Source organism: Equus asinus, chromosome 26, assembly GCF_041296235.1.
Source record: "Equus asinus isolate D_3611 breed Donkey chromosome 26, EquAss-T2T_v2, whole genome shotgun sequence".
NCBI lineage: Eukaryota > Metazoa > Chordata > Mammalia > Perissodactyla > Equidae > Equus > Equus asinus.
In genome coordinates, this window is record NC_091815.1 from 13008992 (window position 1) to 13032013 (window position 23022).

The 23022-nt window shown below is 50.3% G+C and overlaps 1 protein-coding gene across 2 annotated transcripts; it reads right to left on the reverse strand.

Annotated features, from left to right (window-relative positions):
- Window positions 1–240: 240 nt before the first annotated feature.
- LOC139042214 (annexin A11-like) lies at window positions 241–22634 on the reverse strand. Of its 2 annotated transcripts, XM_070499397.1 has the most exons (14): window positions 22544–22634; window positions 15524–15586; window positions 13411–13523; window positions 12125–12511; window positions 10672–10759; window positions 10331–10425; window positions 9494–9607; window positions 7345–7435; window positions 6827–6906; window positions 6641–6697; window positions 4453–4546; window positions 1536–1631; window positions 522–580; window positions 241–319 (listed from the first exon to the last, which is right to left on the reverse strand). In XM_070499397.1, the coding sequence occupies exons 1-12, from the start codon at window positions 22617–22619 to the stop codon at window positions 1600–1602; spliced, it is 1290 nt and encodes a 429-aa protein (XP_070355498.1). In that variant the 5' UTR covers window positions 22620–22634; the 3' UTR covers window positions 241–319; window positions 522–580; window positions 1536–1599. The 2 variants fall into 2 exon arrangements, with proteins under 2 accessions (XP_070355498.1, XP_070355499.1); XM_070499398.1 differs by lacking the exons at window positions 241–319; window positions 4453–4546 and having other exon boundaries at window positions 520–580.
- Between the last annotated feature and the right edge of the window lie 388 nt (window positions 22635–23022).

The following is a 23022-nucleotide window of genomic DNA, read 5'->3' on the forward strand; positions in this document are numbered from 1 at the left end:
GGAGCAACCAGATGAACCAGTGAAAACTGGAGAGCAAGGACAAGGCCCATAAACAAGACGCCCATATGGGGCAGAGACCAAGCCCATGGGAGTTCTGAGGAGGGAGATGTCAAGGAGACAGTGGAGGTGGCCAGGGAGGTCCACAGGCAAGTGGGACACCAAGAGGCAGCCCAGTCAGCCCCGAGAAGGCCCATACCGAGATGTCGTGGAACAATGACTTGCCATACAGCCGCTTATATTCCATTCTGATGTCCAGAAGGTCAATCTCGCTGCGAGACACCATGATGCGAATCAGGGTCCGGTCCTTTGTTCCTGCTCCCTGAAGAGAGTCCGCCCAAGGGCATGAGCAATGGGCCTCCTCACCATCCCACTGTCCCACCTTCCCCAGGCACTCTGGCCCCCTCTCCACCCATGGGCTCTCTGTCTCCTTGGCTGAGGGGTGGCTCAGCCCATGCCTTCTATGCTGAGCCTTTGGTCCCTGAGACACCCCCACCCAGACCCTGCACATGAGATTTACATACCCTCATGGCCCTGTTGAGCCTTTCAGCAAAGAAGGCTGGGGTATTCTTGAGACATTTCACTAGAAGAGAAAAACAGAATAACTCGATCTGCAGTAAACTCAGTCCAAGTGGGCATAGAGTACACGAGTATCCTCTTAGGAAGTCAGATGTCAAGCACATCACTGCATCCATCTTCTTCTCCCCCATTCTCCAGGTTCAATTATCCATGGTCTTGCTCTATCTCTTTGGAATAGAAATATCCAGAGCCTGGACCAACCCAACCTCTTTCTTGGCAACTCACACGGTAAAAGTTGCTGTGTGGGGAGAAACGTGGACAGTGATGAGGCCCGTGTGCTGCTCAGATGGGAGAGGTGAGCTGGAGACGCAGAGACCCTCATGGAGAAAGGACGGCCAGGAGGAACAAAAGTCTCCCTAGACTTTTTAGGCCACGACACAAACAGTGAGGGACACGCAGAGAAATGAGGAGGATTTTCCCAAATGGGTATAAACCCTCCTGGGGGGCAGGACCTGGCCCATCAGGCCCTGCCTCATAGGGCAGGGCTCAGGCACAGCAAGAAGCCCACCATCATCCTGGGAACTATGCCAGCTCTCCTCAGCAAGGGCCTGTTTTGCTGTTGCAAGGAAAAATCTTTCCATGTGTTTCCATCACAAACATCTGACAACTGCCTGCAGCAATGTATTTTTAGAGGAAACTTGGGAGGATATGAGTCATCTTCCTCCAGGAGAGCAGCTGGTTGCTGGCCCACTAATAACCACACTGCAGCTCCCTTCCCCAGAGCTGCGCCTGAAATATAAACAAGACGCCTCCAGGACAGTTAGGGTACAACTGCACAGGAATCCAGGCAGCACTTTGATTTGCCACCATTTGGGCATGCTAGATTTAGCTATCTTGGATCCTGTGTTTCTTTCACTGCACCACCCTCAACGAGAGGTTGGGTGAGCACCCTGAAAATTACAATACACACCAGTCTCCGGTGGGCAGGCAGGTAGGCAAGGCAAGCCCAAGACACCTACCCACTGCCAGCATGCCCTGCTCCAGGTCCCCAGACATCTCCCGGCAGATGCTCTTCTCAATATCTCAGCCTGTCATTCGCTGATACTCGTTGAAAACTAGTGGGAAGACAGAAGGGACCAGTTATAGACTGAATTCTGTCCCCCCAAAATTCATATGGTGAAATCCTAACTCCTAGTATCTCAGAATGTAACTGTACTTGGAGATAAAGTCTTTAAAGAATTAAGTTAAAATGGGACCCTTAGTGTGGCCCAATCTGACTGGTGTCCTTTTAAGAAGAGATCTGGACACACAGGGAAACGCCAGGGATGTGCACACAGAGGAAAGACCATGTGGGGACATGGCAAGAAGGTGGCCATCTGCAAGCCAGGGAGAGAGGCTTCAGAAGAAACCAAACCTGCTGACACCTTGACCTTGGACTTCCAGCCTCAAGAACTGTGAGAAAATAAATTTCTGTCATTTAAGTCACCTGGTCTGTGGTACTTCATTATGACAGGTAGAGGAAATTAATACAGGACACACAGTGAGGAGACTTCTGCCCCTTCCTCTCTTCCACTTTGCTCCCAGCACCCTGGATAGCCCTATTGACCATACCTTCCCAGCTCTCAATCAGCCAGATGCTTCACCCCCAAGTCGAGTGCACTCCCCTCGAGCTTGTTCATGCGGTCCCGTCCCCTCACCAGGACTGCCCTCACCAGGCTGCTTACCCCATCACACCATAATCCCCTGTTCAGGACCCCTACACACCGATAGCCTGCCCTCTCTTCTCAAATCCCCTACACTTCCAGTCCATGCCATTCCTTCTCCGTTGTCCATGTATCAGCCTTGTCTTTCCCAATCTGACTGAGCTATTGCCCACCCAGCACCCCCAGCTCACCCTAGGACAAGCTGAGCACCACAGGAAGTGGACTGCAGGTTCCTAGAGAGGCAGGCGGCACAATGAGACCTGGGTCCTAACGTTAGCTCTGACCCTGGATATAAATCCTTCTCTAGCCTGGGTCTCAGTTTCTGTCAGTGTTCTCCAAACTTCTGTCATCTGTATATCAGTGTCACGACTTCTGCTATATCTTTATCTGTCTTCATTACTTACTATTTGCTTCAGATCAGCTCCTCTTTTCTCCTAAGTCATAATGTTTGTGAAACCATGGATTTGATGTGCTACTTATATAAGTCTATACTCATTAAAATAAATAATGATTAAAATGAAAATACATTCACTCACGTTCCATCACAGTGTAGTGTAAATGTTAAAAAGCGTGCTGTGGAGCCAGACAGGTGGAGTTGAAACCTGAGCTCGGCCACATTACCAGCTAGATGACCTAATTTCCTGCCCCTGCCCTGGGCCTGCTTTCTCATCCACAGAATGGGAGAACAGCAGCACCTGTCTGCGTGTATGTATTACAAGACCTCGTGCACACACAGAGCAGGTGCCTAGGCTTTCACCTGAGCCACCCACCCTCCCACATTTCTAAGTGTGGTCAGCATTCTCCGTCCTCGCCTGCCTCACACATTAGCTGTTCTGACACTGTTGGCCTCCAGGACTTCCCTTTCTCTGAGTGTTCCTTCTTAAGTCTCCTGCAACGGCCAGGGCCCTGTCCTCTGACTGCTGGTCTCCTCCTGAGAGGACCTCATGCAGTCCCAGAGCCTCAAACACACCTTCAACCCACTCACAGCTTCCAAACCACCATCTCTAGCCTGACCTCTCCTGATCTCCAGACTCATAAACCCAGTTGCCTACCTCATATCTCCAGCCTGAGGCTCCCAATTTCCTTCCCTCCTAAAGCCTGCTCCATCCACAGCTTCCCAATCTCAGTTGAGGGCCACCTCATTCTTCCACCGGCTCAGCGGGAAGGAATCCTTGTGTCCTCCTCAACCCTTCTTTCTCTCATACTCCATGTCCAATTCATCAGCGAACAGGGCCAGAATCCTACCCTTCTCACCACCTGCCCTTGCCACCTGGTGCTAGCCACCATCATTTCTCCACTGGATTACTGCAGCCGCCTCCTAACTGGTTTGCTGTGCTGCCATTGACCCCTTCACTCTTCTCAACACAACAGCCAGTGAACTTGCAAAATCTAAGTCAAATCACATTGTTCCTCCACTCAGAGCCCTCAACGGCTTTCGGTTTTACTCAGGATAAACAATTAGTCCCAACAACTGTCAGCAGGGCCTCCTCCCATCCCTGACCTCACCTCCTACTACTCTCATTCACTCCATCTGCTCCAGCTACACCGACTGCCTTAACCGGTGCTCAGTCACGCTGGGAGCCCCCTGCTCAGGGCCTTTGCACCTGCAACTACTTCATGTTTTTAAAAGAAATGTCATTACCTCGGTGGACTTCCCCAAGCACCCGCCAATCCTCCATCATTCCCTATCCCTGTTTCCAACTTTATTATTTTCTCTAAAGGATTTACCATCTGGTAGGAATTTTATTTTTGTTTACTGCCCATGTCCCCAAACAAGAAGGTGATCCCCATGAGAGCAGGGATGATGTAGTGCTGTTTCCTACAGTCTCCACACCTACTGCAAGACCTGGCACACGGCAGGAGCTCAATTTGTTGAATGAATGAGTTAATAAACGTTAGTCTTATTGTTATGCTCATTTTTTATGCCACATTTTGGATTAGATGCTCTTGCGCTCTCTCAATCCTAACATTCCACATTCTAGCATGTAAAGATACCAGCCAAGAAGGCTCCCAGTTTCCCTTGCCTCTTCCTTTGCTTTCCTCCAGAACTCGATGCTTGCAGAAACTCGGGAAACCTACTGATAACATCTTTTAAATCACCACCAGGGGCTCTTTTAAGGAAGCGAAAGCCCCATGCAGAGCATAACTGCCAAGTGTTCCTGCAAGCTCTGTTTCCCACAATAATTCATCTGCCCTCATATACCTGGCCCCAGGGAGGCCCAGACTGCCTTACCTGCCACTAGGTGGGCCCGGCTCCGGGAGCACAGAACTGCATTGAACTTGGACTCATCTGTTCCCAAGCGGTTCTCCCCAGCTGCATATAGCTCCTGGACAGACAGAGGGGAAGATGGGCATGCGATACAGGCCTCGACCCAGACACAAGGCCCATGTCACCTGGGAGACCTGGGCAGAGTCTCCGGGCCCTGGAGGCCAAGAGGGAAAGGAAATGGGAGCAGCGCCTCGGCTGTGCTCCATTCACTGTGCCAAACTAGACACCATCCGCACTCCCTCACTGGGCAACACAGAGGGTTCTGAGGCTGGGGGGACTCAGGACCAGGAGAACCAAGACCCATTGGGGCCCAGACAAGGAACAGCTTTAACCCAAACAAGGGAGCAGCAGCACAGAGGAAAATGTGAATGAGACGCCTGGGCTTGAGTCCTAGCTCTGCTACCAACTTGCCAGGGGACTCTAGACAGGCCCCTCTAAGCCTCAGTTTCTCATCTCTAAAAGGCAAAAGCTGGATTAGATTTGGGGGTCACAAACCTGAAAGCCCAAGGGGGCCAGCTGGGTAACTTAAATGAGGGAAACAGGCCAGCTATAAGGCCAGGGAGTGGTAGGGACCAAAGCTAGCCACACAGAAGGGCAACTGATTTCTCAGCATCAGCTGAGAACAATGATGGAGGAATGCAGGCTCACAGCTGTCAGATCCATTTCTCATGAGAAGCCAGAAATCCAGATTTCTATGTGAAATTCCCCAATCTTTAAAAAGCAGCTTTCCTATCTAAAAGGAACACGTGAGACAATAACTATCACAATAATTGAAAGATCAGAGTGACAGATGTGGGATTTCATGGGTTAGGCACTTTCCCTGTGTTTCATTGCATATACCATTACATCAGCAAATGGGCAGAATCTGCACTTGCCTATTAAGCTTTTGAAAGTTTCAGCCCAAATGGCTCTAAAGTGCTTTCCAGGCCTCAGATAGCAGCTCTTGATGGAAAGGCACTGATAGGTGAGAGCAGAAGATGGCCATTGGGGGCACAGATCAAGGAGAGGCCGAGCAGGTCCAAACCAAGAAGGCAGAGCAGTAGGCAGGAGACCTTGAAACTGAGGCAACTTCTGCCTCAGCTAGGAAACGGCCTCTATAAGAAATAGGAAAAGCAACACTGGAGCACGAGCCAGAGCCTGGGAGCTTGGGGACTGTCCAGCCCTGAGTTCACAAATGAAAATGGATGTCTCAGGCCAGGGAGATGTTAACTGAGGCAGACCCTGCAGGAGGGGTCTGGGACCAGGGGTCTGTGTGCTGCCTGGGCAGAGAGAACAGAGCCAGGAGTTGGGTGCTTGTCCAGGCTCTGCCTCCAGACTTCCCTGGGCACAATGCTCAACCTTTCTAGCCTCAGTTTCCTCATCTGGAAAGGAAATGGACCAGACCAGAAGAGTAGCTCTCTTCCAGCCCTGACACAGGGCACTCCACAGAGGTCCTCTTCACCCTGATAGAAAGCAAAGATAAGGAGACCACTGGCGGTGCCTGGTGAATGCCCTGCCACGGGTGGCAGGAGTAATGAAGGGGGAGAGAGAAGTATGGCCAGCTCCCTCCCACCAGGAAGCCATGGCTCTCTCCAGCCAGAACCACTATGGTCTGAATTCATTAGTGGCAAACCCAAACTCCTCTAAAGAGGCACTCAGATGCCTGGACAAAGAGAGGAAATGGCAGGACACTTTTCATCTTTTGTCTGCAATTCACACAAGGCTGGGGACAAGGGCAGAATTCTAAGGCTACACAACTAATGGGACAGGTGGTTTCTAGGCTCAAACCTTCAAAAGTTTAACAGGCAAGTATGAATTCTGCCCATTTGCAAACATAATGGTATATATAAGCAAACCCAAGGAAAGTACCAAGTCACGTGAAATCTCACATCTATAACTATGATTCACCAAGGACTGTAATATTTATTATCTCCCACATAAGGGAACCTCTTATTGGTGGGGAACTATAACCTAGAGTGGTTGGGTAACCTGTTCAAGGCCACATGGTTGATAAGTGGCAGGGACTGTATGAAACGCACAGCATCTGGATACTCCTTATCTGTTGCTCTTTCCATCCCAGAACTCCTCCCTTGTGAAGCAAGAAAGTAGAGGACATCCCCACCCCCCGGCTTAGGAAGCCAGGTGGCGTACCTAGCCTGGCCATCACACTCACCTGGACATCTCTCTGGACAAGCAACATGTCCACATTTGTGCTTTCATCCCGGTTTTCCTGAAAGGAAGCAGCTGTATGGTCAAGCCCACTCCGTGGAGTTGCACACCCCTACCTCCCCATCCCTGTTCCTCACTGCTCCAAGATCCACGCCTCTCTGAGCCCCAAGCTCTATTGTGGGAAAGGTACCTGAGAGAGAGAGATAAGCAGCCGCTGAAAGTGCCCTGATGTGTCACTTCGAATGGCTTCCTCCAGGGTCTTTTTGAATTCTGAAAGGGAGACACAGGGAAGGTCCAGCTTGCAGCCACATGAATGAAGCTGCCCACTGTACATAGTCAACAGTGGGCAGTGGCAAAAGAAGGGCATGGGAGTCCTGGGCATGAAGAGACAGGCAGCCCACACAGCATCCTGGGACATATAGTTAGAGATCCAGGAGGGGCTATGACCTCCAGGCTGACCTGGCCTCTGGCCAGTCTTGGCCCAAACCACACTCAAGATATTTTCCCCAGCTCTCCCTTACCTTAGTCACCTGGCCTGTGTGTAAACAGCAGGCAAGGTTGGGTCCTGGATCAAAGTCCAGTGCTTGATGAGTGGCAGATGAAGAGATAAGAAGGCCAGGAGAATAGAGACCCTGGGAGAGGGTGTGGCCGAGGCCCAGAAAGCACAGGAATCAGCGGAGGGCAGAAGGCCCTGGGGGCCAGTCTGACCTGTTTTGTAGGCTCTGCTCAATTCCCGGATGTGTTCGTTGCTACGGGAGGCGAGGATCTCAATCAGGCAGGCCTCATCGGTGCCAGCCCCCTGTAGTGGCCGAGAACACAACAAGCCACAAGCTTATAATAGCTCCCTCACTGGTGCCCAGGAAAGAGAGCAGGCGCTATGCTGCTGCCCCATCCCCCAAGGCACAAGCCCCAGCAACAGAAGCCCCAAACACAGGGACACCCCCAGAGGGCTGCTGCCACCTGGGTCTGCAGCAGCCAAGCTCTCTCCACAGGCCCAGGCAAGTTCCAGATAATGACAGCAACATGGTGATGAGCAGAGACTACAGGATCATCCCCATTCCACCCACCAGGAAACTGAGAACCAGAAAGGTATAGTGACTTGTCCAAGGCCACACAGTAAATGGTGGGTTGAGATGTGGACCCATATCTGTTTTATTCTAAGTTCAGCCTATGAATGAGATGAGAAAAACTGAGAAACTGGGTTTAACACAAGAGAGCAGACATGTGAACAAACTAGAGTCCTAGAGTGAACTGTGGAGCATCTGGAGACATCCAGGAAAAGGTAGCAACAATGAGGATGCAGAGACGACCATGTCAGGGACAGTGAGAAGGTGGAGGACAAGGTCAGCAGCCAGGCTTCTATGTTGGTTTGAATCTCGGCTCTGCCGCTTACTAGTTGTATGACCTTAGGCACGTTACTTAAGCTCTCTGTGCCTCAGGTTCCTTGTCAATAAATGGCAGTGATCCTAGCACCTACCTCACAGGGAAGTCATGCAGATTAAATGCGTTACATACGTAAAGCACTTAGAACAGTGCCTGTCACACAGGAAGCACAACAGAGGGTTAGCTATTTTTTTGATTACTGCTACCATTAGATTACTTAGGGTTTACAAAGAGCTTCCATTAGCCACCTTGCTCAGTGTTCACACGTTCCCATTTTACAGATGCTCAAGGATACATAGGTAGTTCGTGACAGCTGCCCCTGTGATTCACCTAGGGCTATAATATTTATTATCTCTCATATATAAGTGAACCTCTTATTGGTGGGAAACTGGAGCCTAGAGTGGTGGGGTGACTTGCTCAAGGCCACACAGTTGATAAGCAACAGGGACTGTATGTTGTTTCCAGCACTCCACAACCACCACCACCTCATGAAGCTGGCTGGGGGTTGGGGCTGGGCAGAGGGCTGGGGGCCACTGCTGGGGTCCCAGGCCATTGCCCTCCCCAAATGCCTCCTGACCTCCTCCCTAGAAGAAAGCACGTAGGTGTGTTTTAGTGGAGTCACAGTGTGCCCACCTATCAGGCCTCAAAGAAAAGGTGGATTCTTTTGGAGCATCTGTTCGATTCACAAGAATTTCCCCTTCTGTGGGAGCTGCCCTCTCCCCATCCGGTGGATACCTGCTGTGGGTCTTGGGAGGCATGAGACTCTCCAGAATGGTCATAATCTGCCCTTGGTCATAACCAGCTGGACTGGGGGAGATAGTGAACCCAAACTAAGCCAATCAGAATCTGCCCCCTGTTTGGAATTTGGAATGAGGGGACAGTGATCTCTTCTGTGGCTGGATCCCTGAAAGGTAAATGGAGAGGGGTCAACAGGGATCCTCTGCCAAGCAGACATAAAAAAAGCAGCAAAGAAGTAGATGAAGAATGAACTGGACACTCAAGAAGAAGCAGAGACAAGAGGCAAACCCTGCCTGGGTCCCATCCCTCTCCACACCAGGCTGCTAGTCTTTATCCCCATAACTGATTCTCCATCTTTGTTCTGCCTACACTACTCAAGAGTGTTTCTGTTATTTGCCAATAACAGAGCCCTAATGAATGAGGATGACATCACCCATGCCTCATACCCCTCTTCTTTTCACTGCACCACTAGCTTCCTCTACAACCCCAGCCTCCACTATGTTTTTAAGATGGAGAGAAACTTAGATGCTCCCTGATGCTGAATGACACCTCATCTGCCTCTTGGGGAAGTCACCAGAAGTTCCCCTTTCTGTAGCACTTAGACTCCAACCCAAAAGGGTCCAGAAGCCACAGTGACAACAGTAGCTAATGAGCAGGCTAAGACACATCATGCCATCCAGGCCTTCTCCTGGGCTGTGTCTACACATGTGAACACAAACACACACACATTACACACCTTGATGGCTTCCTTTATCTCATAAATGTCAAAGAGGATCGGGGTCTTCATCAGAGCCAAGATTGTCTTCTCAAAGTTTCCTGACAGTTCAGATTTCAGATCTTTGATCAAATCCTGATTGGATATGCAAACAAACAAAAAACCCTACTTTGAGAATCCACAGAAGGTGATTAATAGGGACAATATCCCAGATCCGAGGACCCGCAGCATCAACAGAAAAGCCAAACCCAAGGCCCCAGCCCAGACCTGCAGAATCGGAGCCTGCATTTGAACCAGATTCCAGGGGATCTAGGGCACATTAAAGTTGGAGATACTCTGGGCTAGAACACTTGCCTATTCAATATCTACTGTTTTCACCTTTCTAAGATTCAAAAGTTCAAAATACAACCACCTTGCCTTTTCCTTCAAAGCTCTTCTATCAGCTAAACTTCCTGAGGTGGTGGTGAAGAGGGCAGGGAGAGCAGCCTGGGTTCCAGGAGGAGACACACCAGGTGGGAGTGGAGAGGAAATGACTTGCCCCTGGTCTCAGTGAGTCATGGCAGATGCAGGGCTAGAACTCGGATCTCTGGGCACCTCTCATCAAACCTCAAGTATCCTATGGACTGTGAGATTTCTCCCTCAGAGCATCCTTCACCTCTAGAAGACACCGTCAGCTGAGAGGCCACTGGCCAGGTGGACAGCAGGAAATACCCTAATACACCTCATGGTCCATTCCAGGAGATGGAAGCCCCCCTCGGCCAAGGAAAAGCAAGAGTGAGTAGGGCTGGCTGGAGACTATGCCTTGATTTTCGAGGGACCACTCCCCTACCCACAAAACACATATACACACAGACTCACCTTTCCATAAGCTGTCTTGAAGGACAAGAGGATCTGCTGTCGCTGCTTATTGGAATGACTCCCCAGGCAGTCAATGATGGCCTGCTCATCAGTCCCTGGAGGAAGAAGAGGTGGGAGTGGGCAGGGCCGGGGGTCGTGGGCATGCTCTGCAGCTGGAGACTTCCCTAGTCTGGGTCCTCCAATTCTCCTGGGCCTCTCAACTATACCCCCATATCCACCTTCTCTTTCACCACCCCTGGTGCCAGGCTGCCTCCACGCAGCAGCCCCAGCCCACAGAGCCATGTGTAACTACTTGGGGAATCAAAGGGCAGTTAGCATTTGAGCCACCCAGGGTCTCTCACCAAAGCCTTTCATAGCCTTCCGCAGGACCTCAGCATCTCGCAAGGGGTCAAAGGCAGGAGCATCTGTGATGGTGCCTCGGTTTCCAAACTGCTCAGACAAACAGACTTAGGTGAGATGCTGCATCCCCCAGATGTGAGATTGCCCTACCCCAGACTCTGGGAATGGCCTTTTCTCTAAAAGTTGGGGTACCAGAAGGAGCCCGCAAGCAACAGTGCAGAGGACTCTACATGGAGTTGGACTAACGTAACCATTATCTGTCCTCGTGTCCTGGTACTGAAGCTTCTGCTTGGCTCTCTTGGCTAGGAGCCCACCTCTAGCTGAGTCCTGACGCTGAAAAACCTGCCCAATGCCCAGGTCCTCCAGGGCTTGACCTGGGTTCCTGATGAAGGGGAGGCCTTGGAAACAAGGGGCACTGGCATCTCTCAGTGCCTCACCACCACAGCACACGAGAGCACATATCAGGGTCCTTGTAACAGGGCCTGGCTAGTCCATGGAGCACCTTTGTGTGAATTAGAAAAAAGTGCTCCCTCTAGGGGAATGAAGGTGCCCGACCTTCACAATGGTACATGTAGCCCGACTACCTCTTAGACTAGCACTGGTTCCCTGGCACTGTTTTCTAAATTCTGTGACCTGTGTTCCTGCCGGACTTCCTCCTGACACCAACAGCTGCACTCCCCAGCATACCTGAATTTTCCTGCCTAAACTGTGTCCTGGTGGATTATCTTCTGTGGCTAGTACAAACTGGTTATAACACAGTTAAGGAGATAAGCTCAGAGGAAAGATAAGGCAGAAGGCAGGGAGGGAGACAGCAAGCAGGGCAGGGGTGGGAGAATGTGTGGGGGTAGAGGCAGGAAGGAGAGGGGATCCTCTGTCTAAAAATAGTAGTCAAACACATACCACTAGCCTTGGGCTTGGCTGTTTGGCCACATAACCATGACAATGAATTCTAGGCTCTGCAAACATGAATTGCTCTTCAAAATGAGCCAAGAGCAGCTCTGAAAGAACTGCCAACAATCTTCCCTACCCAAAGGAGGTTTGAAGAATCCTCTAAAACAAGCCTGGAAAGGCACATCCAAGGGACTAAAGACTAAGAGCCGTTGGGCATAAAGCCTGGAGACCAGTGGCCCAAACAGTTCTTACAAAACACAGAGCCCAGGCAGCAAATAACACAGGAGGAATGAAGGGTACCCTGGGACGTTCAGACCCAACTTGCACACAGAACATCTAATCAAACTGGGAGAAACCAGGCAGCTCCCTGAGGTCTTCAGAAATACAAACCAGGGGTGAGGAGTCTTTGAGAAAGTGACAGTCTGTTAAAACAAGAGGTTATAGCCGAAGGACTTAGCTCTCCCTTGTACCCTCCCTGGCCTTGCTGATAGAGGATGCTGAGCCACACGTCTCAGGCCTTTGGGGCCCAGGCTAGACTGAGGGTAGGGCAGGGCTGGCACTTACCTGGGCTGGGGACACAGCAGGGGTGACAGTCCCGGACCCTGAGTATCCTGGATAACTTGGCATGGGCTGCTGCTGCTGCCCAGGAGGTGGCATTGGTGGCTGTCCAGGGTAGGTCATCGGTGGCTGCCCAGGGTAGGCCCCTGGGGGCTGCTGCCCAGGGGGCGGCATGGGATGGCCTGGCACAGGAGCCCCTGGATATGGCAGATATGAAGGCATCCCGGAGGGTGGGTTTCCTCCAGGGGGCGGGTACATTCCATATGGAGGCTGCTGGGTGGAAGGGGGTTGCCCAAAACCCCCAGGGGGCACCGGAGGGTAACCACCCCCAGGGGCCCCAGGGTACAGGTTGGGCATGTTGGCTCCTCCGAATGTCCCAGACATGTTGGCTGCCTGAAAGTCCACAAAGCAGAGCCTAAGATTAATGGCCCCTGCTGAGAGAGCCACACTCTGCCATCTGCCCTTCCCTGCCTTGAGCCCTGCAGTGGGCTCTCAGGAGCCACAACCAGAGCTGGAGCAGAGTCTGAGCACCAGTGGCTTCTCAGCAAGGCCCACCTTGACACTGTTCCACATCCCTTCCACCTGTACTGCTGATCTCCTGACTTGCTCTAACACCACACCATTTAATATGGCTACTACCTGTCTCCTCCCAGTGGATAAGTACTCAAGGCTGAGACTTTCATTTGTTTTATCCACATATCCCCAGTGCCTAAAACAGATCTGAACAAATCAGACTATGCACTGATTGCACTGTTTACATAAAGCATACATTTGTTTTCAGATTACAAAATACACTATTTTAAAAGCAAATCAACAAATAAAAGTAGTATGCCTGTCCATGCTACCAGGCACCCGCTCCCAGTCCCAACCAGAATAGCCATCCATACAGACATGCACAGGCATGTGAACATGCATGTACACAGCACATGCACACACATACACATTCTCACCTCCTAATCCTATGCTGAGCTCATACAGAAGGTGCTCAATATATATTTCATGGAGGCATCACCCCTACCCAATCCTCCAGGGCTGAAAGGGACCTGAGAGACCACGCAGCCAAGGCATTCCCCTTGCCCTCATTTTACAGGTGGGAAACGTCAAGATGCAGAGAGGGATAGCAAGCAGGTGAGAGTCCCTGATGAAAACTCTTCTGTCCTAAGATGCAGCTCAATACACTCAGCACCCACAGGTCACACACACACAGACACCTCTGATGCCATGGAAGCTAGCAGCCTCTAGCCATGCAAGTGTGGCCCCAGCGGCAGCCCCAGCAGGAGGGCTGGACTCACCAGTCCTGAGAGGTAGTCCTGGTTGAACTGCCCTGTGTAGTTGGCCACATTATCCAGCCCAATGGGAGGCATGTTGGGCAGGGGGTAGCCAGCACCTCCCCAGGCACCACCACCTGAAAGCAACACCAAGCCCTTTAGCTCCTTGTTGGCCCTCCAACAAGGAAAGGCAGAGCATCAAGCTCCCAGGGGTTCAGAAGGGGAGACTACCCAGGGAGGGCCTTGGGGATGGTGCTACAGACCATACAGAAAACACTCAGTCAAGAAAGTCTAACCCAATCCCACTGCCAGCGGAAGAGAAGAGGGAACCTTCTCCTCCTTCCGGGGAGGAAGGTGAGGTTCAGCAAACACCCCCACGACCCTCTGTGGGGTATTAAGGAGTAGGAGGCCAGGGACAGGCTCTGCTTTTAGGAGCCTAGGGGCTCACCACAGAGAGGGAGCGCAGACACAAGAACAGGACAGTGTCATTTTAGGACACTGTACTGAGCCCATGACAGTGGGGAGCTCAAGGAGCACCAAGAAACCAGAGGCAAAAGCATGGCAGGGGGCAGGTCCTGCCAAGTTGGCTGTTTGCTTTTAGGAGTCTGTAAGAGGCAGGGAGAAGTAGAATGAGAGGATGGAGGGAGATGGGGCTGAGTCACATGTCCTTGTGAGGGGACAGCAGTGAAAAGCCCCAGTTCTGAAACCAGCAAGACAGGGGTATGTGCCCCGGGGCGATGCCCTCAAACCCTCTGGTTCAGTTTCCTCAGCTGACAAGTGGGGATAATAGCTAGCATTTGCCTCAAATTGTTGTGATGAGGACTGAGAGAGCTAATGCCTGTGCAGGGCATAGCTGGGTGCCCAGTGAGTGTTCCTATGTTACAGTTGTCACTGTGACAAGCAGTATGGCAGTGAGCATCATCATGTGAGCTGCTTGCCTATGAGATGCATTCCTGTCCATGGCAGTGAAAAGGCCCAGGGGACCTCGAGTTTGGCTTTTCAGCTCCAGGACTCCGGGACAGTCAGGACAGAGCCTCCTAGGAACCACCTGCCTGCTCCCTGTCTTGCTGCTCAGAGGTAGAATAGCTGTGCTGACAGAGGTGGCAGTGGTAGGACACAGATGGTACGATTCCTACTAGAGAGGGGACTGAGGCTAGTGCTGGCAAATCTGGGCCCGGGCTTGTTCAGAGGGAAATGTCCCAGCTCAACCCCTGATACACCCTGTCACAGTGGCGGAGCTGCACCTCCCCGCTCCACCTGTTCTTCACCTGTTGAATGGAAGGGCGGATCCAAATGGCCTGCAGGGCCATCAGTGCTCAGACTCAAGGACCTCAGTTCTAGGGAAAAGAATGTGCCCAGTGGTCTCATGGGGTGAGGGGTAGCACAGCTCAAGCAACCTCAGGATGACCTGGAATGGTATCTCTTCTCCCCCTTGTCCCAGGAGCCCTCATTATTTCCTTTCCTACTGTGGGGATCAAATCTCATTTCAGGAACCCAGGAGGGGAAAGGGCCAGAGAAGATGCCTTCTAAGTGTGAAGAGAAGCATTGTGGCTGGGGCCGGGATCCAATCGCCTGACCAGCTGGTGCAGCCTCACTACTATTGGCCCACAGCTTCTTGCAGCCTCAGCAGGAACATCTGACTCTTAGCAACTGCCCCCACTTCCTCCCCTCGGCAGGGAGAACCCTGCCACTGCAAAACCATGCACCTTGAGCACAGGGTAGCAGAAGTGACAAAGGGCAATTGTCACCTAACAATGCTTCGGAGGACACCGTGCCAGAGGCTTTACCTGGCTATCTCATTAGTATCCGGGACAGCCCAGGGAGGGAGAGATCCTTGAAGCCATTTGCAAAGGAGAAAACTGAGTCTCAGAGAAGGGAAGCCATTTGCCCACTGCTATCAGCTAGTAAGGCAAGAGACCAGGTCCTGGCCTGGTTCTAGACTTCCAGAAGCAGCTTGAAACTCAGGCCTCTCCTGGCCTCAGCATCCATGCTCTTCTCCAGTCCCAACCTGGCTGTGCTGTGGGAGCATGACAGGAGTGAGGAAATGACTGGAAAGCCCTACTCCTCCTCTACTCTCTACTGCTGGACACTAAGCAGAGAAGGCATTCCCACTCCGGCCCGCCCCAAACCCTCTTACCTGGTGCAGCTGGAGGATAGCCACCTGTGGGCGGGGGAAAGCCAGGGTAGCTCATGGTTAGATCTGAAAAGGAAGAGGAAAGCACGCTCAGGCTTCGCCAGGAGCTCCCACCAGCCTTACTGGCAGCTTCTTTGTAGAACAGCAACACCCACAAACCGGTGCCCCTCTTGTATCAGGTGTGACCTGTGGCAACCCAATTTATCCTCTACCTGCTGGGGCCTTCAGCTAGAAATGGCAACCAAGGTGGGCTCATCTTCAGGGTCAGGCTCACGCCCACACCCCACTATAGGATTCACCACCCACCAGCTGGTGGGTTTCCTTGAAAACCCCTTTCACCCAAGCTTCATTCCCACCGCTGCTGACAAAGGATGCTGTGTTTGTGTGGAGCTGTTCTCCAACTTCAGAAGATAGCCTCATGCTCAGGGGTCCAGGTCTGTTTGGTTTTATCTTCCAGTGTCCATATCACCCTCCATCGAACAGGGAAAGCCAGAGTCCATCTCCCTGTGCCCAACCTATAGACTCCAAGCTATCCAGAGCAGCCTCCAAACTGGATCTGCCCCAAGCTACACTTTTCATTCTCCAACCTCTGGTTCACCGGGCAAGGGAACCTGGTACAGTATGGAGAATCATTACTCCTAGAAGCAAGAAGAGACCTCAGGAGGGTTCATCTGATCTAGGATCCGGAATCATGGCAAGTGAGGCAGTACCATCCCATTTCTACAGATGAACCAGCTGGAGCTCAGAAAGGGTAAGTGACCTGCAGATCACAAGTAAGGGAAGAAGAAAGGCCTGGAACCCCGGGCTCTTGCCTGCTGGTGCTGAGTGGGATACCTGCTCTAACACACTCCCTCTGTATACAAATCCTTCTGCCATGCCCCATGCCAATTAAACTGCCCAGGACAGCCACAGATCTGCCATGACACCAGTCACTCAGAGACTGTCATGCCACCTGCCTACTCTTGCTAATCAGTGGCTGCTGCAGTTTGCAGAGCCATCCAGTGATAGGTGAGGATATGTGAGGAAACCTGTAGGCCCCCTTAACAATCATACCTGCTGGCCCCAGGTGAGCTGCTCCTCCTTGCATGCTGGGCCCCAACCCAGATTAGACCCATTGCTTCCCACACTGCACTGCACTAAAACCACCTGGAGGGCTTGTTAAACACAATAGTGGGCTCTACCTGCAGAGTCTGAGTCAGCAGATACAAAATTTGCATTTCTAACAAGTTCCCAGGTGATGCTGCTGGTCTAGGGACTCCACTTTGGGAACCACTGCTCTAAAGGCTGCTCTCCACCTACAAGATTCTAGTGGCCCTTCACAGCCACATTCGAGAACTGGGCATGTTGTTTTCAAGAAAGCTGAAGGATTTCCTTAAAGTGGCGCTGGTCCCCACAGGGTAGGCCTAGTTCTCAGCCCTATGGGTGTGGTAATTCGTTTTGGTCAGTGGGTCCAGAGGTGACTATAGGCAAAGCAATATGAGGCCAGATGATGGGCAAGTAACCTTGGAGAAAGCTAGAATTGGCTACCTGCGGTGTGTGCCAAAGCCCCTTCCCCTTGCCCATTGCAGTGAGGTGGTTGAGCTCCCCAGTGGTGCTGCCCTTGTCTGACTCATCTCCCTGTGGCTGGGTGAGCCGTCAGCACAAAGCCCTCCCAGGTCCTGCCCTCAGCCTGACTCTCCTACCAGAACCCTCAGACCTCGCTGATGAAGAAAGAGCCTGGAGATTTAAAGGATGGATGGGCCAGGAACCTTCCGATGGGAGAAAGAGGCACTCCCCTGCAAAGGAACAGGGTGTGCGACAGTTGTTTTCCTACATCTGTCTCTGGAGACCACCACTGCACAGAAGCTTTGGTCACCAAAGCCCCTCCACCCACCCACTTCTCGTCTCCTCCCAGAGCAATGAGGCCAAAAGGCCTATCCACAGCCAGGTGGGGAAAAAACAAAACCAAACAAAAGCTGGGTACCATCCTGTTCGATGCACCAAAATAAATTTCAGCCAGACCAAAGATTTAAACATAAGAAGTGGTCCCAAACCGCAAAAACATAAAATTAAAGTTCTGCATAAGAAATAAATAAGGAAAACAACTTAAAAAGAAATGACAAATTTAGGAAAAATGTTTTATGATAAAAAGATCAAAAACTACTAGAGAAACTTAAATGATGGGAACAGGTAATTACAGAAAAGGAAGTGAAGCTGTTTACCCTCACTAATACACTGAGAATTGCCAGTCAAAAACACAGACATCAAAATTAAAAATGACACTCTTTGACCCAGAAACTCTACTTCTGGAAATGTTTCCCAGACACACACCAGTGTGAAATGACATACACACATGAATTTTACTGCAGCATTAGCTGTTACAACCACCACCACCCCCTACATATCCACCTGTAAGAGGCTGGTTAAATAAATAACAACAGATCCATACAATGGGTACTCTGAAGCTGTTTTCAGAATTAGCCAGCTCTACATACAGGGACAGGAAATGATCCCCATTATTAATCAAGGTGCAATACTAAGCTGACTTAAAAAAATAAAACAAACACAAACTTAGTGGGGTGTGTGTGTGTGTGTATATATATATATATATATATATATATACACAGAACCACAGAATCATCCTGGAATAAACAAGAAACTGGGTAAACTGGTTGCCTAGGGAGGAGAAACCTGGGGACAGAAATGAAGCTTACTGTTTATATTTGCATTTTTTGCCACATACATGTATTGCCTGTTAAAAAACAACTTTAAAAAAGGCCCAATTCAGGTGGGGATTTCTGGGCTCACTTGAGGCCATGGCTGTCCTTCTAAGGTTTGAACAACTCACACAGGCTCATTCAGTCCAAGGCAGCGGGCTCTGGGTCTGGGGTTAGCATTGTTACATAAACATACCATGGACTCAGAAATGGAGGCACTGCTAGTATTCCCCGCCCCAGACAGGACCACAGGCCAGCCTCTGCGGCTCACAGGGCAATGGCACTGATTCCCAGGAGCGCTTCACAGAGTTCTCAGCAAGAGTCAAAATCAGTCTCCTGGTGACTCTGGTTTAGCTCTGCCCTGAGTGCCCCACAGGCCGGGACTAATCCCATGTCCAAAGAGCAGTCCTTCATCCCTGGGTCTTCCCCTCTCCCCAAGAGACCACCTCCAGTCTTCCCCTCTCCTGAAAAAAGTCTCATTTTTTTCCACCAGTTCCTGCCTGAAATAGTTTTCAGCCTGCAGCCCACTCCCTTTCTCTTTCTCTGAAAGCTATCTTCAGAACCAAAGGCCCCAGGTGTGGTCTAAAGAGTGCAGGACCAGGTGAAGGGCAGGACCATCAGCCCACTTCTCCCCATGGGTGTGGCTCCCAGCCCCTCTGGCTTGGTAACTCTTGGGTGTTCAGGACAATGAAGACCTGATGCGGATCCTTGTTAAATTTCTCCCTTAAGTTCTGCCCGTTACTCCAGCCTACTGAGATCTCCTGAGATTCTGACTGACATCAAACATCTTTGTGCGCCCTCTCAGCTTTGTTTTATATCTACCAATTTGGTAAGCGTGACATGCGTTCTTCTAAGTAACTGATACAGAAAGGGCCAACGACAGACACACCCCAGCTCGACAACAGCGGGTACAGGCACTCAACCAGCTATCTGGCCACCTAACTCCACCACGACCCAGCGCACATTTCCCCATCTTGTTCACAACAGTATAAAGAGGGCCTCCTCCAAATTAGGATTCTAACACATCTCCCATGCCCAGAGCCCTGCAGTTCATTTGCCTAATAATCCCCAGGAGAAAAGCAAATGCAGCCAAATAACCTGGGGCAACCTTGGGATGCACCATGTTGGCTCCAAGTGCCTACCCAACCCACCCACATCCTAGGGGACTTCAGACATTGCATACAACTCTTTAACTTGCAACAGCTACATTCTTCCCCCCTTTTCAGAAAATTCAGGAATCTGCTGGGCAATTAGACTTTTGGTGATGTAGTCTCTACAGAAGTCAAAATATAATGATGTACACTTGAAATTTATTATAAACCAACGTTACTTCAATTAAAAAAAAAAATCTCATCATCCAGTCTTTGGGGAACTTTGGCCTCCACTTTTTCTCAAAAGAGGCCACCATCAGGGCCTGTTGTCTTTGGCAAGCCATTCCCAGCTAGGACAGGAGCTCCAGCAGGCTCCCAGGTGCCCCTCACCTTCCCCTCACAGCCTGTCCAACCCTCACTCTCCAGGACAGAAGGGGACACAGCGAGTTTCAATCCAGCAGATCTGCTTTCTCTCTGGCCTCCATGGTATCACACACGCACCGACCAATGCCTTTCTCCTACTTCTGTCCTTTAGCAAAGAAAAAGGGTGCCTGCATGGGAATGCGTCACACTGCTAATGCGATTCTGACAGGCTGGGAGATATCCCTGTTCTATGCTGGCTCTGGTCATGGCACTGCCACGGGGACTCAATAGTGAGAGCCTCCCGCACACAGCAGGCAGCTGGCCTCCTCAGGGATTACTCCAATTCTTAGAAACTAGCCTCCAGGGAACTTCCAGCCTCTGGTCCTACCTCTCTCAGGGCACACTGCAGCAAAAATAGCACCCTTCCTCACTAGGACCATCTACCAGCAGCTGTGTACCCAATTTCATCCAGCTGTGGCCCTCTCTGGCTAAACTGGTGATTCTCAAACTTCAACCTGCAAAACAATCACCTGCTGGGCTCGTTAAAGCGAGACTGCTGGGTCCCTCCCCTACAGCCTCTGAATCAGTAGATTTGAGATAGGCCCCCAAACCTGCATTTCCAACACACTTCCAGGTGATGCTGATGCTGCCTGACTGTGGACCACACTTTGGCTAGCACTGCTTCATCATGCATGAGAATCACCTAGAGGGTGCGCTCAGAATGCTGAGGCCTGGGCTCCAACCACTCTGGGCCCTTCAACCTGGGATGAGCCCAGGAATCTGAAATTAAAACAAGCGCCCCATCCCCATACCCAGCAATTCTGATGGAACTGATTCTGTGCTCCACACTCTAGGAAACACCTTTCCCTTCAAGGTACTTGGATACTTTCTACTTATACTGTCTAGCCTTTCTTCCCAGCAGAGCGCTGAGGACAAGCACCAAAACCTGGGCATCCCAGGATCCCATCAGAACCAAGCCTCAGAATGCTGGGGGAATGCTGAAATAATACAGCAGGTACACAGCAGGCTTCTCAGGGACTGTAAAAGGGCCTGTCCCCTAAAGCTGTGTATACGTACACCAGAATACCATTACATCACAAGGGCTCCACAAGGGCACTGGCCAGAGTCCCCAAACAGAAGAATCTAGAAATGCTGTGTAGAGAAAAGAGGCAAAATCCCTCAGAACAAGAAGAATCTCACTCACCCCAGCCAGCTACCCCTCTACCATAATGGAGAGCCTTGTTTCCCCACCCCAACAATGGGAGATAGAGATACAGGCTGGGCCACACACTATGCGCATCTTCTGGTGTCCTGCCTGACTTCCAGGGGCACAGAAGAAAAAGAAGGGATGGTGAAACTGGCAGTTAGCCATTGATGATTAAGTAGTTAGTAACTAAAGTTTTTTTTTCTTTTTTGCAATTACTATTATAGCTTTCAGTTGTTCATCCACCCATTGTTAACCATGCTGTTTAGGACACACGCTATCTGACTCCCACTAGGTTCCTATAGATAACATCTCCCTGGAGCCTGGGTCACCATGGTAACGGGTGTGTGAGCTGTTTGACAAGAATTAGAACTCCTTGTCCACTTCAGGGCGTTTGAGACCACCAACCCATCAACTGGGCCTGCACAGATGTCTAATAAGTGACCTTTTAACATCAAGAGGCTAAAACCCCCACCCCCAGATCATGCTAACAACACCATTTTGTGAACATAGGTCCTATGAAGAGGCATGAAGTTTGACTACACTTGCGCAGATCATCAATTACCTCACCTCTCCTCACCTCCAAACACATCTCCACATTTCAGACCATCTTGTCCCTCTACCCCATAAATATCCCTGAGTCCCCATTTCCAGGGAGGTGGATTTGAGACTTGTTCTCCCCTTTCCTCACTTGGCTGCCTTGTGATTAAACTCTCTTTCTGCTGTAATCTTATCGTCTCCATGCTTGGCTTTCTGGGCAATGGGCAAAAACGAACCTGGTTCAGTAACAATGGGTGGCGGCAGTGCCTTGCCTTGGCACAAGGATACAGAAGTGTCCTCCCCAGAGGACCAGCACAGAGCTCAGGTGGGATGGAGCTTGCAGCAAGCTAACGCTGGGAGGAGGCAGAGGCCTGAAAGCATCATCCTGCAGTGAGAGCTCCCACCCCTTAGAGCCTGGCAGCAAACCACGCAGGCCTGGACTAGACTGGATGCTTTCACAGGGTGACCCCTCCAGTGGCCTTCCCCAGCCTGCAGGCTGGACAATTCATTTGTGTGTTCATTTTTTTAATATTAAATCCTCAATCTGTTTTTATGCAAAAATTCAGAGTTTAAATCATGCAGCTCAGACAGTCCCTGCTGATGTATTTTTTAAAATAAAAGGAAGAGAAGACAAGCCACAGACTGGGAAAAATGTTTACAAAATACACATCTGACAAAGAATTGTTATCCAAAATATCAAAAGAACTCTTAAAAACAACAGTAAGAAAACACACAACCCAATTAAAAAATGGGCAAAAGGAGGCCAGCCCCGCGGCCGAGTGGTTAAGTTCACGTGTGCTCCGCTTCAGCACACAAGGGTTTCACCGGTTCAGATCCTGGGCGTGGACAGGGCTGCTCTCAGGCCACGCTGAGGTGGCATCCCACATAGCACAACCAGAAGACCTACAACTCGAATATACAACTAGGTACTGGGGCTGGGGAGAAGAAGAAGAAGGGGGAAAAAAGAGTATATTGGCAATAGATGTTAGCTCAGGTGCCAATCTTAAAAAAAGATTTAAAATAAAAAAAAAAAGGGCAAAAGACCTGAACAGATATATGAAAAGACACTCGACACTATACAACATTAGGGAATTGCAAATTAAAATAACAATGAGATACCACTACACACCTATTAGAAGGGCCAAAATCCAAACCACTGACACCACCAAATACTGGGAAAGATGTGGAGCAACAGGAACTCTCATTCACTGCTGGTGGAAATGCAAAAAGGTACATTTTGTCACTTTGGAAGACAGTCTGAAGTTTCCTACAAAATTAAACATATTCTTACCATATGATCCAGCATTAGTACTCCCTGTTATTTACCCAAATGAGTTCAAAACTTATGTGCACACAAAAACCTGCACACAGATGTTTACAGAAGCTTTATTCATAATTGATAAAACTTGGAAGCAACCAAGATGTCCTTTCAGTAGGTGGATGGATAAATAAACTGTGGTACATCCAGACAATGGAATATTATTCAGTAGTAAAAGAAATGAGTGATCAAGCCATGAAAAGACTTGGAGGAAACTTAAACACATATTACTAAGTGAAAGAAACCAATCTGAAAGGCTACATCCTGTATGATTCCAACTAATATGACAT

What these genes read in the sequence shown, in the direction of transcription:
- LOC139042214 (XM_070499397.1), bottom strand. Translation starts at nt 22,619, where the DNA reads ATGAGAGTTCCTGTTGCTCCACATCTTTCCCAGTATTTGGTGGTGTCA. An exon ending in GAAGGCTATGAAAGGCTTTG is followed by an intron (nt 10,426 to 10,671) that starts GTGAGAGACCCT and finishes TTCTTCCTCCAG; the next exon opens with GGACTGATGAGCAGGCCATC. An exon ending in AGATAAAGGAAGCCATCAAG is followed by an intron (nt 7,436 to 9,493) that starts GTGTGTAATGTG and finishes CGGCCACTACAG; the next exon opens with GGGGCTGGCACCGATGAGGC.